Source organism: Carcharhinus amblyrhynchos, chromosome 7 (genome assembly GCF_965287045.1).
Source record: "Carcharhinus amblyrhynchos chromosome 7, sCarAmb.v2.hapA, whole genome shotgun sequence".
In the NCBI taxonomy this organism is placed as follows: domain Eukaryota; kingdom Metazoa; phylum Chordata; class Chondrichthyes; order Carcharhiniformes; family Carcharhinidae; genus Carcharhinus; species Carcharhinus amblyrhynchos.
In genome coordinates this window covers 27,724,309-27,740,732 of record NC_137330.1, presented here as the reverse complement: position 1 = coordinate 27,740,732, position 16,424 = coordinate 27,724,309, and the positions used below count along the sequence as shown (strand labels likewise).

Below are 16,424 nucleotides of genomic sequence, written 5' to 3'. Positions count from 1 at the left end.
CTTGCCTTATTTTCCCTCCTTAAATGTATTACCTCACCCTTCTCTAGACTGAATCATGTCCCTGCATTGATTTTTAACACAAACAGCAAGAGACACAGTACTCAGGCCTGCAGACCCCACTAGAAATAAGATTCCAGTCATAAAAAATATCTATCAAGCATTACCCTTTGCTTCCTATCATTTTGCCAATTTTGGATCTAAGGGCTGAATTTTACAGAGAGTCATGATACTGTCCAAAGATGTGCGGGGTTAGCTTGATTGGCCATACTAAGAAATTGCCCCTTAGTATCCAGGGATGTGTCGGTTAGAGGGATTAGTGGGTATAATATATAGGGATATGGGGGTAGGGCCTGGATGGGATTGTGTTCGGTGCAGACTCGATGGGCCGAAGGGCCTCTTTCTGCACTGTAGGGTTCTATGTTCTATGTTTGTTCATGTCCCCTCAACTAAAATGTGGGGGGTGGAGGTGCCCGCCCATGATCTCATATGGCTGCCTTGCAGCAATTAATGCTGTGAGCAGTGTTAATTGCTTTAAGGTGAGACTTAGAGATAGAACATAGAACAATACAGCACAGTTCAGGCCCTTCAGCCCTCGATGTTGTGCCGAGCTATGTCCAAACCCAAGATCAAGCTATCCCACTCCCTATCATTCTGGTGTGCTCCATGTGCCTATCTAATAACCGCTTGAAAGTTCCTAAAGTGTCCGACTCCACTATCACAGCAGGCAATGCATTCCACACCCCAAGCACTCTCTGAGTGAAGAACCTACCTCGGACATCCCTCCTATATCTCCCACCATGAACCTTAAAGTTATGCCCCATAGTAACAGCTACATCCACCCGAAGAAATAGTCTTTCTGTCCTTGTCGTAGGAGGATATCCTGCCTTAAATGCCAGCCAGTTGGATGGTTGGCAGCTCTGTAGCCCCAGCACTGCTAAGCAGACACAGAGGCCACTGATAGGTGTACTGTCAGTTCTACCCCACAGAGGAGTCTTCGTGCTTGTGTTCCTTCCCAAAATTCTGTCTATTACTCTTTCAGCCTTTGCACAGAGCATTTCCTCCTCTTCAGTGATTTCAATGTCCATGATAGTTCTCCTCTGAATTTTCTGCTTCCCTGTCTTCCCATGACTTAACTTACCATATATATTCTCCTACCCATATTCATGCTCACTCACTTGGTCATATTATTTCCTGTGGACTCTTTATTCCTAATAATATAATTAACTTCCAATTTTGTATCCCTCCCTACTCAAGGTGCATTCTGACTCTACTTCTTAATCCATTCTTCTTTTTTGGAAAAAAATCTTGCCAAGTTATTTACAATTGCACTTTGAAAGTTGTGTTCCCACTACAAATCCAAGTATTTGGCCTCAATTTCCATTCACTACAGAGGTGGGAAAGACCCATTCCCTTTCAAAACCATCTTAAAGTTTATTTATTAGTGCCACAGTAGGCTTACATCAACATTACAATGAAGTTACTGTGAAAATTCCCTACTATCACCCCTCTCCTGAAAACGGACACTCTTGAGCCTTCTCTTGTAAACTGCCACCTCACATCCAATCTCTTTGTTGTCACCTCCCAGTGATGACCACTTCCTTGCAATTCTTGTTTTGAAATTCTCCAATCAGGACTGATGCAGCCAAATAACTTCCACAGTTGATTTAATCTAAGATCATAAGAATAGATTGGTCAATCCCTTGAGCCGGCTCTGCATTTACTTAGATCATAGCTTGCTTGATTAAGTAACCCTTAATATCCTAACCAAACAAAAATCTGTTAATCTCAGGTTTGAAATTTTCAATGATTTAGCCTTAACAGCTTTTCCAGTGAGAGTCCCAGATTTTTTCTATGTCAATCTTTCACCCCTACTGCAGAGCTTAGTGGTTCAATCTTTACTTGGTTTCACTTCTATATGGCTTTTCTTCTCAGCGGTGCATTATTATCCAAAGTTGCCAAAGTATCTATCCTATCCCCCCTCTTGCTCTTCACTTACTTAATCCGTAAACATAATTTTCCTCTGTTCTTATTGGGTATAGTATAGGAAAAAGACATTGAAGCGGATGATCAGCCGTGATTGTGTTGAATGGCAGAGCTGGCTCAATGGACTGAATGGCATTCTCCTGCTCCTCTATGCCTATGGGGTCAACAATCTGCAATTATCAGGATTATGCTGACAACACTGAACTCCATCTCTCCACCATCTCTCTTCCTCCTCTTTGTTATCCTTCATTTTACTCCAATTAAATGGAAGGAATGAAGCCATTGTCTTTAGTCTGGGCACAAACTCCATATCCTTATCATTGATCCCACTTCCCAGCAGGCTGAACCAAACCAGGAGTACATACACCCACAATACTGCTAGGGAGGGGGTTCCAGCATTTTGACTCAGCGACAGTATAGGAGTGCCAAATATAGAGTGGAATTTTCTGACCCTACTCCCCGGCAGGATGTTTTGTCCACACTAAAGGCAACCACCCCCTCCCGTGGGTTCCCCAGCAGTGGAACAAGTGAGCCACACAAAACACAGTAGACATCAGCAGGACCAGAAGATCCCACCGGTGGATAATGGTGAGCCATCTCTGCCTTCAAAAACATGCCATGGGCAGGCAAGGGGAGGGGAGGGACAGAAATTCCTGTCCATAGTTTCAAGTCAGGAAGTTATTTCTTCTTTAGCTCAAAGACTCCTCATTTCTACCTCTGTTGTATTTCACATTTCTGTCCCTGCTCAGGTGCAATTACAACATCCAGAGCAGCTGCCCCCATCCTCCCCTCACTATAAATTTATCTGTAAGCTCACCTATAATCCTGATGCCATTTCTTATTCCACATCAAGTCCCATTCATTCATTTTGCCAGTCCTCACAGACCTAGGTTGGTACACAATTCCCCAACTTTTAAATTTTAAATTCTCATCTTCTTGCCTAAATCCTTTTTTGACTTTACTTCTTCCCATTTTTGCAATCTCCTCTATACCTACAACCCCCTCATACATGGATTGACTGTTTCTCACACCCTCCATTCTATCTTCCTCACCGCCCCCCCCCCAACTTTAAATCCACCTCTTTGCCCAAGTGATTAGTGACATCCCTTTCTATCTCCTTCTTTAACTTGGCATCCAGCTATGTGTACTGCTCTGTGAAACACTGTGGCTAGAATCTTACCACTGTTCACACCGGCAGGATTTTCCTATCCTGTCGCAATGAGTGAAGATTTGGCCGGCTGCAAGAGCGTGATATGAATGGGCAGTAAGATTGTGCCCCATGGGTTTTTGTTAATAACTTAAAATATTGTATAACTGCATGTTGTTGTAATTGTTGATGGTAGAATTTATAATTTATATCTGTAACAGTGTGTATATATGCTTTTTCTTCCGTTGCTACCTTCTCGCAGATCCATATTTCTTTTCAGCTTATTTATGCGACCAGTCTTCCAAGCATGCTGATGATATATTCAATCTTAAAAAAATCATTCAGTACGTAGATACTAGAGGAGTGCATAATAAAAGAGAATAAGGGAAATTATAAAGAGATTAGGAGAGAGTCAAAAACCTAATTAAGAATGCAAACAGAAACAAGGAAACTAAATTATCAAGCAAAATAAAACAAAATAGTAAAAGATTTTATAAACACATCAATAAAAAAGGAAGGCTGTAATGGGAATAAGATCATTAAGAGATAAAAGGTATAACGCCACAGGTAATGATAGAGAGATGAAAAAAATATGAAATAATTATTTTGCTTCAGTGTTTACCAAGAAGGTAGAACAGATAGACATGACATTGAATGTTGAGATAAACATTGAGATAAGTGCATTTATAACAAAAAAAATGTACTCAATAAACTAATCAAACTCAAAAGAGGATAAAGCCCCTGGTCCAAATGGATTACTTCCATGCATTTCTAAGCAATAATCTAGGCAAGTGATAGGGCCAGAGCACTGGCAGTCATCTAATGCTATTTTAATATTTGAGAGGAGGTACAGAACATACTCAGGGAACTGTAGACCAATCAGCTCAACATTGGTAATAGGAAAAATAATGGAATCCCTCTGAAAGGATAGAATAGAGGAACGACTGAAAGTGGGAAATATAGTTAAAAGTCAGCATGAATTTCAAAAGAGAAAATCTCGCTTGACCAGCCTTTTTTTTTTACAGGAGGTGACAGAGCGAGTAGACAATAGTCATGTGGTAAACCTACTTTACCTTAATATTCAAAGGGTCTGTGATAAAGTGCCCTTACTAGACTAATAAATAGGATCAGAGAATATGGAGCCAGTGACAAGTGGCAGAATGGATTGCTCGCTGGCGTCAAGACAGAAAGCAGAGAATGGGAGTAATGGGTAGTTATCCAGAGTGGCAGAAAGTGGAAAGTGATAATCCACAGGGATCAGTGAAGGGACATGGTTGTTCACAACTTACATTAATGATTGGACTTCTGAGTGAGAACTATGATTTCTACATTTGCAGATGACACCAAATTTGGTGGGTGTTTAGGGGGAAACGGGGGTATAGTCAATGCTGAGGAGGACTGCAAAAAAACACAGGAAGATATCAAGGAAACTGCAGAATGGGCAAATAGTTGACAAATGAAGTTCAATATAGATAAATGTGAAGGAGTAGATTTTGGAAGGAAGAATATAGAAGTCACTTATAATCTGGAAAGTGCAAGTCTAGGTGAGGTTAGAGAAACAAAGGAATCTTGGAGTACAGATACACCAATCGCATCATGTTGTGCCGTAAAAAGCTGGCCAAGCACTGTCTTTGTTTCGAGAGGGATATAATTGAAAAGTAGGGAGGTGATGTTAAACCTTGGTTAAACTACACTCGGAGAACTGGGTGTTGTTCTGGCCACCATATAATAAAAATAATGAAACACTGGAGAGGGTGCAGAACAGATATCCTGGGATGATACCAGAGATGTGTGAGTATACATATCAGGAAAAGATTGACAAGCTGGATCTCCTCTTTAAAGAAGAGACTGAGAGGCGCTCAGGTTTTGATGGAGTTGAAACAGAGAGAGTGTTTTCTCTTGTGAAGAAGAGACTAGAGTTTAGAGACCATCAACATAAAATAGTCATCAAGAAATCCAATGGGAAATGCAAAAGAAACTTCTTTACCCAAAGAGTAATGAGAATGTGGAATGTGCTATCAGAGGGAATAGTTTAGATGCATTTGAAATGAAGCTAAACAAGCATAAGAGGGAGTGTTCTGATGGTAGATTAGGGAAGATGTTTGAGTGGAGCATAAATGCTGGACTGCATTTGTTGGGCAGTAAGATTTGTTTCAGTGCTGTATGTTCTAAGAAAGGCTATGTAAAAATGGCTGTTCTACACACTTGTTATTTAAGAATAAATTACATCTGAGAACCCATATACTGAAACATTTTTGAATAACAATGTAACAGTCTCTCTGTAAAATTATTGAAATGGCTGCTTAAAATAAGTTATTTCTAAATATTAATGCTATAACAATGGTATAGTGTCTACAGGTCCATTTTTATCCTGCAAACCACATTTTTAAAATAAGCATTACAGTTGAATGCCTAATTGTTCTTCTTATGCCTCAGCCATCAGAGATGATGCATTTAATTCAAGGAATTCAGGTATAACTGATTTACAATTTATGCAAATGTCAATATCTCTTTTTCTTTCAACCCACAACGGTAGACAATTGGTGATACTGAGTACTATATTGCATCAATCAGACAACGACTTCAGCTGGGATATTGGTGCACTTCTTCCTTTGCTCCCCATGCAAGACTTCAAAATGGGTGAGGATTTTACATAAGTGGAACTTTAATCATGCTCCAAGGGAAGAAGTTTCATGAACTGTGTTACCTCATTATACTCCAAGTGCCTTTACTCCTAACCTCTCCTTATGAAATTTAATTTGGTCAATCCCCATTTAACTCTATTCTTCTCCTTTATTATACCCTCCTTCAATTCCATGCCTCAGTGGAACCCTGATATCCCCCTTCAATTTGTTCTTCGTGTTTCCTTATTTCCTTTCCCTGCCGACTAAGTATGTCCCCAATTCCTCCAAGTGGCTGAGTATTTCATTATTATTTCTCAGAAACCTGGGAGAGCAGCAGTAATCAGGGACTGAAAATTTAAAAGAGAGGACAGATAAGGAAACCATGATTTGGCTGATGACAGATGTAGGATTTATTTCACCAGTAGGAGTGTTTAGATCCATGGGAATGGTTAATGATAGTAGCAATGCAATGAGTATTGTTATGATGCAGAGGTTGGTCCTGTTTGAGAAGCCATGCTGAATCCCCCAAAAAGGAATATCTCTTTTCATAATCTGTGTGGGAAGGTGTTAACTGTTCTTCATTAACATTTAGCGGTTCATTAATGGAAAGACCTGACATTCACTTTAACTGAATAATCAACAAGTTATTTATTTAACCAACCAGGAACTTTAACTAAACAAGTAATACATCAATTAAAGTAAGATACTACTGGATAAATACAAGGTCTATTCATTATTTTAAAAAGTAACAATAACAGAAATTTAGTAAATCTCAAAAAAATATATACAATCAAGTGTTTTGGCTTCCAAAAATCTTTGGAGTTCTTCTGTCACTTGTTCTGATTTTGGTATCCTTCGTTAGATAGATGGAGAGTTCTCTTATGAGATTTTTTAGGTGGTAGGGAACTGTTCTTCTCTCTCTTAATGTTTGGAAGTGGCAGTCCTTTAGTTGAACTGCAAGCAGGCAGTTGAGTTCATCTCTATAACCCTGATGATCTAATCAACTTTCCTACACCAGGATTTGTCTGATGTTGCCAATAACAGCCAAATTCAAATTTGGCAGAGTGTCTTCTTCAAACTGATAAGCTGTCAAAATTCAAAATCTGCAAAGCCTGTTACCAAGGCTTGGTCATCATTAAAAAGAGTTGCAATCTGTGAACTCTGTGTTTTAAACATCTAAGCACTGAATACAAAACCAGCTTTTAAAGAGACCACACTTCACAAATTGAACTTCACAATAGTATTGATTTTAACACAATCAGAAAACAGAGTGATAGGTAAGCATGTGAAATGGTATTTATTGAGTTTTGGCCAAAAATTGAATAGACCAGTGACAAATTAGGTAAAATAAACAAACCTTGCTATGGTGGGGGAGAGGTTAGGGTAGTCTTATCCATCCTAGACCGCCTTAAAAATGTAGTAATTATCACGCCATTCCCAACTTAAGATGGAGGATGTACTTTTTTTTACATTTTTTTCCCAACTAGCTCACAAACATATCACGCAGGAGAGAAAGACAAACCCAGAATCATTTTGTGAAGCAGAGCTTTCCAACTCTGTTTGAAGCTGGTTTACTTATCTAGAAATGTGGTAACATAATGAAAACAGAACAAAACAAGAATGAAGGGAAAAGTGAATTGGAGAAAAAGGGAAGTCAGAGACAGCCCCCAAACAACGTAACCATCTAGTATGGTTTACAGTAAAATATGTTTGTGCAGAAACGGTTTTAAGCATTTTTTGCAAACTCTTCCCCACCTCATAACATGCCTGTTGAATATTAGTGTTTATTTCAGCGTCACGGTGTTTCAACTATTTTTCTCAGAAGAAAATGGCAACAAGAAATTTCTTAAACATGTTAGCAGTCTCATTTTAAAAATGATCTTCCTCATCTTTTTCCTCGTGCTTTCCTATTTCTATGAATAGTTCTGTTTTAAAGAATGAGAATAGTATTGAATAGTTAGCATGTCAATTGGTAGCACTCCTGCATCATGGGTCAGAAGATCACGGATTGAAATTTTGAGAACTTCAGCAGGGTTGTCCATATATTTTTTGCAGCAGCCAGATTCACAACAATATAACCATCAAGTGGACCATGATTGTAAAACATGTAGGACACAGTTGCTTAATTTTTGATAAAACTATAGAACATGTTTTAAAGCAAAAAATGCACATCCTCCATCTTTTATTTCTCAAAGAATGGGGCCACTTTCACTTCTGATTCCAAAGAGTACTCTGCAGGCTAGAATTTACCTTGCTGCCAAGGAAAGGATTGGGGCAAGGAAAAACCTTCATCGAGTTTGAAGGAATGGATGGGTAACTGAAACCAAATTATGCACAGATATGGATGACTTATGTTCAGAGTAAATAGAGTACATGACAGCTGTAATGGGATGATTGGAGCAAAGATGGGTAATGTTGTGATAGAAAAAGGAAGACTTATATTTCAACAGGGCAGGGTAGAGTGTGGATGACCAAAATGTTTGGAGAGTTCAATTTGCAGAGGATGAAAATTGTATGATGAAATCAAGGCCAACAATGCTCAGAGAAAATGAGGAATGTAGAATGGGTCATGGGAAGGTGGTGAGAGAGATTTGAACATAAATGAGATGAAGATGCTTTCACTACAGATTGTCCTGGGGTAAGGTGTGTAGCCAAATTAATGTGTCTGTTCATGAAGAGAGAGAGACAAATAAGTCAGGTTATTGTCTATCCCTAGGTTATTATATTGGAGTCCAAATGTGGCCTAACCATTGTCCTTGTAACAAAAATACATCAATAAGTATATCCAATGCTTATGTCAAATGGAGTAGACATCTGGGCACTTGACAATTGAAAGGACATTAATCCAAGAAAATGGTACACTGGATATTCACCAGGATGATACCAGGAATGAGAAAATGCAATTATAAAGAGAGACTGGAGATAATCACAGAATCATAGAATCCCTGCAATGTAGAAGGAGACCATCTGGCCAACGAGTCTGCACCAACTTACCAACAGAGCATCTTACATAGGCCCTTTCCCCATAACTCCACATTTTTACCCTGCAAATGCCCCTAACTTATGCATCTCAGAAGACTGAGGGACAATTCAGCATGGCCAATCCACCTACCCTGCATATCTTTGGACTGTGGGAGGAAACCGAAAAGTCCAGAGGAAACTCATGCAGACACAGGAAGATGGTGCAAAAGTGCACACTCCATGCAGTCACCCGAGGCTGGAATTGAACCCGTGTCCCTGGTGCTGTGAGGCAGCAGTGCTAACCGCTGTGCCACCATTTTATTCAAATACTCCTAATAGTATTTGAATAGAACACAATGAAAATTTTGAAAGCTTTCAATACAGAACAAGAACATCTACTGTGCAGGAAGTACCAGTTTAAAATGAATATAGTTGGGAATAAAAACAAAAAGGCTTGGAACAAATTCTTTACTGCAAGGGTCCTTGAAGCGTGGAATGTTTTGATGCAGGAAATGGTTGAGTCAAAGAATATTGCATCTTTTGACTGAAAGCGGAGCAATGCTTTAAGCAGAGGAAGATTATGGATTGTGCAGAGATGCTGAGGGAATTAATTTTGGATTGTAAAGAGACACCAAAGTCACAAAGGGAAGTGCAGTAAACATCTATGGTTCTATGTGGGAGTATGTGATCTTGTTCATGGCTGAGGGTTGGGATTTGAAGCTCCAACAGAGCATGGAAAAACATTCTATAATGTCGAAAGTGAGCGGGCAGCATTCGGAATGTTAAGCACAGTTGACCAGGATGTCTTTAATCAAATTTATTCATGCTTTGATGTTAGCTAAGCATTGTGCTGGTAAATGAGCCAAGTGGCAGTATGGAAAGGTAGATTTCTATGCCACACGTATGAAAAGTTTACGAATGATATCACTATTATGGTCCCAGCTGATTTTATAACTGGAGAAATCAGATCCCAGAGTGAAATCTGGCTTGATAGATCCTAATCTTCATTTTGCTTTTAGAAAACTGTGACGGGCAGTTACTGAACACATTCACAGCAGTCTGCCTGTGTACTTTGAACACAAAGCATAAGATGTTCATTAAACAAGAAAAATTAACTATTTTACACTGGACTCAAAGGTTTGAAAGATTTCAATACAACACAAATAAATGAGTCAAATAACATTATTCCTTCACTCCAACCGTACCTTTACAGGTAAAGATACACAATTTACATTATCTATCTGATACTTTAATATTAATGGTAAATAGGCAGTGCGCATAAATTAGTACGTGAACTGTGTCAGACACACCATCCCCCAAAGAAGTGACAGACACCAAAACAAATTCCATGGATTTCTCATCAACCTCCCAGATGCTTGTCTCACTGAAACTTTGTTATTTTCACCAGTGTTTCCAATCTCCATGCTGGAATTCTCTCCCAAATGTCACTTCCATTTGAAAATCTTCACCAAGGATCTACCTCCAGGGTTTGAACCTCTCCTTCCCCGGATCTCCACATGCGTTTAGGTTTCATTTTGCAAGCACACTTTCAGACATTTGGCTGTACCAGCAGAACCACTGCTACTCCAAAGGCCTGTAGAAACACCAGCCTCTGGCTGCCTCCTTAGGTCTTCTGCCTTCTCTTAAGCCCACTTTGCTTTAAGTCTGTTCCTGGCAGTCTTTTTAACTTGAGTCAATTGCTGTGCTCCCACCTCTTTACTTAACAGGATCTGTTACAAATTTGTGTCCTTGCCGTTTAACTTAGACTTCTTTCTTGGACCTCTCTCTGTTCCACAACCTGATTTGGAACCTACTCCCTAACCCCCTTTATCCTGCTCCTTGAGACACCTTCTCTGGAATGGTACTTTTCTTTAGGTCATCTCTCCTCCAGTTTCAATCTGTTTCATTTTTCTTCATTTTTCTTTTCAGCACAGGCATAGAAGACCAGTTCTAGAACTACAGAACTAAAGAAACAAACTGCACATTTGGCCCCTGTGCACAGAGCTAGTTCCCAGAATGATTACAAAGTGTGCATGTGTAACTATCCTCCAGCATAGCAAACAGGGAAAAAACATGAACTGTGAATGTGTGGCCATTCTACAGCTGGTGCATGCACAGATAATCCAAGGACTGCCCTAGCCTCTGAACTGATTCAAACTTAAGATTTCTTTTCCCTTTGGGGTTTGTTACACCATTAAGAGATAGAAAGTTGATGAGGGAACATATGAGGACAACATATATTTTTGCAATGTGCCTAAGATGAGAAAACATTACCTTCCCATCCATAATGACCTCTCATTGTGTGAATACCCCACTCACAATTGCCTGCTTCTCTCTTGGTTACCATTACCTCTGCAGGAGCTAACTGAAAGCCAGAAATTTAAATCCACTTCACTGGTTAACAGCCTAATTGAAATGAAGCCTGAAGTCCAATACTGAGTTTCAGGCCAATGTGTTCCAGTCAGCAAGCTGACTCTATACAACTGAGTATAAAGCAATATTAATAAATTACATTTAAAAAAAAATTGGGAGTAAAGGCGTAGGTTAGATTGATCCAATTTGATTTATTGAACGGTATTTTGTGACATACAGACAGATGTTCAAATTGAAACAACATTAAACCAACTCCTGCAATTGGGTTCTTGCTGAGAATCACAATGATTTGGTCTACATGAAACATTCAGATTTGCATGTCCAAGGTTATGTTTCAAATGATCTGGGGCTTGTCAAAACCTTTGAAATATTCTATAACCACATTGTGATGTTTCAAGCTCAGAATAAATCATAGTGTATATATGATTTGCATCTTTACTTATGTGCAACACATGCAGCTGTGCATAAAATAAATAATTTAGGATATTTGATTTTTTTTGTAGCAGGAAGTATTTCTTTTTAAACACAGCATTCCAATTATGGCAAACCCATTCCAGTGAAGTTGGCTAAAATGTAATTACAGGATGTGCTTTAGGGGCAGTTATCTTAATTTAAGAGTAATAAACTGGGCAGTGCTTCATCCACGTTATGTTCAATCTAAAATATTGGAATATTTAAGATTATTGGATGCTGTATAACTGTCATTTCTGTTTATTTCCTTTTCACGGCAATTTGACCAAAGAAACACTGGGGTCAAAATTCCTTGGAACATGATCCCTGTATATATGTCATGTTAACTGGTGTTCTCTAGTGTTGAGCTCTGAGCGTTCGTGTGGGGATGGGATAGGTCATCTAATGTACACAGTGCCAGGACATGTAAACGTCATTTTTAGGGTGACAAGCAAAAATGTGAAAAAATAAATAAATTGCTCCTTCTTAGGGAGGCCTGGTCACCCTTCTGGCCTGATGACCAACTGCACCAGCTCAATTAATCATCATTCATTTGGCATGCTAGCCTCTAGAAAAATTTCAGGGCCTGATTGAGGCAATCAGCATTTTTAATTCACTCAAAACCCATTCATGTACATAAAGTTAGAGTTGGGCTCAACCAAGCAGAAAACGCTTCTGTAGGAAATTCCTCCTCCAATGCCATCTCTCAGAAGATATTTTCCCCTTACGAGGCAAGTCCAGAATTCCCAGAGATCCAGCTCAGCGCAGTCTCTTCTGCAGCCCAAGGGGAATGGAACCACTGATGAAGTTCACTCCCAATTACTTTATGGGCTGCCAACTGGGATCCCCGCTACCCTCCTTCCTCTGTTTACTTACAGTAAAGTAGCATTGGCATATGAAGCTAAGAAAATTTTAAGCATTGTGTGGAAAAATCCATAAAGAAGTTATTCTGTAAAAGCTGCAACAAATCCATTAGATTGCTGGTAAGAGTGGACAACTTATCCACTTCTATTATGCCACTCTATCATTCCAATTCTCTTCCCAGTGCTAGTAATGCAATAAGGTAGACTTAAGTCTGTTTCCATAGCTAATAATTCCCAGAGTTGGTCGCTAATCTATTGCCAGGGGCTTATAATTTGAAGGGTGCCACTCCACGTCAAGCACAGCTAACCAGGAGTCCATCCCACTCTTACCAATAGCTACTGGCATATTTGGAAGGATTTACAGGTTGAGACACTCTACCTGCTTGATCATGTTATGAACGCACCTTCTTTGGCCATCAAGACCGAGGGTGGAACTTAAACCTGGTGCTTCTGGCTCAGAGTCAGGAATTCTTCCCCAGCACTGTAGGACCTCTTACTACTATTATCCACTCCTATTATACCCCCTCATGTTATAACTTATTCACTCCTACTATTTCTGACATTCTAGTTCATGAGTTTGAATTAAAAAAGTTTGTTCCCAAATGGAATTGCTTTGTCTGTATAAGAAATTAATCTAATTGAAAGGAATTGTTCCAAGTTAATGCACAGGGGAATTTAACTGACATCAATATTAATTGGTCTGACCTCCTTTTAGCTCTACAGAAGAGTCATGTGGACTCACAACATTAACTCTGTTTCTGTCTCCATAGATGCTGTCAGAGCAGCTGAGTTTATCCAGCATTTTTTGTTTTTATTTCAGTTTTCCAGTATCCACACTATTTTGTTTTATCAATATTGATCTGAATGATTACTTGCGGGGTGGGTTGGGGGGGGAGTGGGGTGGGGTGGGGGGTGGCAGGTGGTGGTAGTGCATGGGACATAGGAGCTGATTCCAAGGACCAGATACAAAGTTAATTCCAATGATCTAACTGACTAGCAACACTAAGCTTTGGATCCAGTTTGAAGATCTTTCATCCACTTTTGAACTTGGCAGTCCAATTATTGAGTGAGCTCTGGGGAATTTCTGATATGTTACGCTAGCAGGCAGAAGTTGAGTGTTCAAAGTGCTGCTGGCAGCTGAATTGATGTTGCCCTGACTCTTTGTATTTTTCCTGTTTTGGCTTCTATTTGAAATGATGATCCAAAATTTAATTATATTTGGAAGTATGTAAATCTGGAGGAGATTTACGATTTTCACAGGCCAGAGCATACATCCTTCTTCTTCCGTGCACATTAACATGCTGTGCAGTGAGCAGCATGTGAAAACTTTTAGGTGTAGGGCCCATTTAACTCTCTTTCTCTATCCCCACCCGATGCTAGGTTTGGATTTGGTCAGAGTACAAGAGATATTTCTAGAAAAAGTAACAAATTACAGTGTTCCCTTTGTAAAGCAAGCCATGCTTAATCTTGATGCTTTTTTTAAGTTTATTTATTGGTGTCGATAGTAGACTTACATCAACACCGCGATGAAGTTACTGTGAAAATTCTCTCCTTCGCCACACCCTGGCACCTGGTCAGGCACACCAAGGGAGAACCCAGCTTGGCTAATGCACCTAACCAGTCTTTTGGACTGTGGGAGGAATCCCACACAGACACAAGGAGAATGTGCAGAGTCCACACAGACAGTGACCCACGTTGGGAATCAAACCTGGGTCCCTGGCACCTGTGAGGCAGCATTGCTAGCCACTGTGCCACCACACCGCCCTGTATGTAGTACTATACAGTATGCTACAGTACTCATACAATACTCTATTGGTAGAAAATGTCTCTTTTAAAACAGATTTGCTTTTCATTTAATTTTGCCAAACTTCCTGCTCTTCCACCTGGTCACTCCCACAATTCTGTAAGTGCTTTCCAGTGGTTAGCTACCAAGGTGTAATAACTCCACTGAGACCAATGTCTCTTCACCAAAATTTGATTTATTTATATAGTCGACAACCCTCAGGCAGGTACTTCCTCGTATGGAGTCTAAACCTAGAGTCCCAGTGACCCTGACACATCACACTACAGACATAGGCAGGGCTGCCTGATTGGGCAAGCCACTACTGCCTAAATCAGGGAGCTTATATTCTGAGTGGCCCACATGATGGGCCTCTTTAAAGTTACTATACAAGGATGTGTATGGTGTGGGCAGCTTGATTTTAGTTTTCCTATTCTTCCATTATCCATTGCCACCCCATATTAGATCAGGAACTCTATAGGTAGAAAGTGCTGGGTGTAAATTTGAATGTTTGTGCTACTTATGAACAAGAAGGCACAGATTTAAAGCCTTTTGCAGTAGAAGCAAATGTGATGTGAGTTTTTTTTTTCACACAACAAGTGGTTTGGGCCTGAAATGCACTGCCTGGAAGTGTGGTGAGGGTAGGTTCAATTGGGCATTCAATAAGGCATTAGATGATTATTTGCATAGAAATAATGTGAGGGGTATGGGGGAAAATCAGGGCATTAAACCATGAAGCTTGTTTGGACAGCCAGTGCAGACAGTTGTGCTGCAACAGTTCTGTGATGATCAATAAAATGCATGATGCTCAAACCTGCTACTTTATCTTAATTTAGCCTTAGTTTTTGGCATGATTATAGTCATAATACCTTTGTTGTCTTCATAGTAAATAATGTTAGGTTTTTACTTATTTGTTTACTAATCATCTGTATCTTGCCAAGATTTATCGGTGATTTTCTCCAGTAACCATGAATTACAGTAACTAGAAGGGCATGGATCACACTATGGTAGAAGTTCACAACAGACACCAGACAAAATGTGAGCAAAGAGAACTTTGAGTCACAGCATTTGCAATAAAGGATTGTCCTCATGTATTTACATTACCTTCTTCAACAATTGACCCAGACAACACCCAGTAAACTGTGATTGCTAAAGCTCACATCAGCAATCTCACATTTCACAGGTATAGATGAGAGGTGGTAGATTTAAAACAGAAATGAGGAGGAACTACTTCTTGCAGAGGATGGTGGATTTGTGGAAAAGCTGCCCCATAGCATGGTGGAGTCTGACATAGACATATGGGACATATAGCCAGGAGATAGACACATTTCAGATAAAAAAAGGGATATGAGGAACATGTCGGGAGGTGGATTTGAGACCAGGGAGAACCAGCCATGATCTGATTGAATGGCAGAGCAAGCTCGAGGGCTGAATTTGCCTACTTCTGCTCCCAATTCCTATGTTCCCAAGTTCCATTTCAAATTAATAGAATATTCATGTGAGTTTTAAAGTATATATTTGACAGAACAAAATAAGAAATATGAGCGGAAGATATGGGGCTGTATGCCTCCTTCAGCCTACTCAACTATTTAATAAAATATTGGTTGATCTGATCTTTGCCTCAACTCCGCTTTGTTGCCTATTCCCCTGACATCTGTAGTTCAAAAATCTGTTCACCTCAGCCTCCACAGAATTCCAAACAAAATCAAATACTTTTTCCCTTTCATAAAATCATGTTGGCTATGCTTTATTGTGTTTTGATTTTCCAAGTTTTGCCATTCCTTCCTTGGGAATGATTTCTAGCATTTTCCCAAATGACAGATGTCATGCTAATTTGTCTTTAGTTCCTGTTTACAGCCTTCCTCCTTCCTTAAGTAGGACCATTACTTTTGTCCACTCCAAATCCCTTGGGAATTTTCCAAAATCTAGGGAATTTAGGAAGATTACAATCTGTCTTTGGCCCCATTTATTTTCCTAGTGCTATTTGTCCTGTGATTGTGATTATTTAAAATTCACCCTCCCTTTTGCTCCTTGATTTTTTTTTACTATTTTTGGAAGCTTTTAGTATCTTGTTCTGTGAAGATAGAGATAAAATACTTCTTCAAAGCTTCTGCTATTTCCTTTTTCCCCATTATCAATTCCCCCATTTCATCTTCGAAGGGAACAATGTTTACTTCAAATATTCTTTCCCTTTTTATGTTCTTGTAGAATTTCTTACTGTCCATTTTTATATTTCCTGAAAG

At 39.5% G+C, this 16,424-nt stretch overlaps 1 protein-coding gene across 5 annotated transcripts in view; it reads left to right on the top strand.

The window, feature by feature from the left end:
* The window catches only part of dlgap2a (discs, large (Drosophila) homolog-associated protein 2a), an 874,451-nt gene that overhangs the window by 265,856 nt on the left and 592,171 nt on the right, over positions 1-16,424 (top strand). Inside the window, exon 1 of one of the 5 annotated variants that reach the window (XM_080192053.1) lies at positions 5,724-5,770. The exons of the other annotated variants lie outside the window; for them this stretch is intronic. Coding sequence (XP_080048179.1) covers positions 5,752-5,770 — 19 coding nt within the window. The 5' untranslated portion in view covers positions 5,724-5,751. Of the gene's footprint in view, positions 1-5,723; positions 5,771-16,424 lie in introns of those variants that run through there. 5 annotated transcript variants of the gene reach the window in all.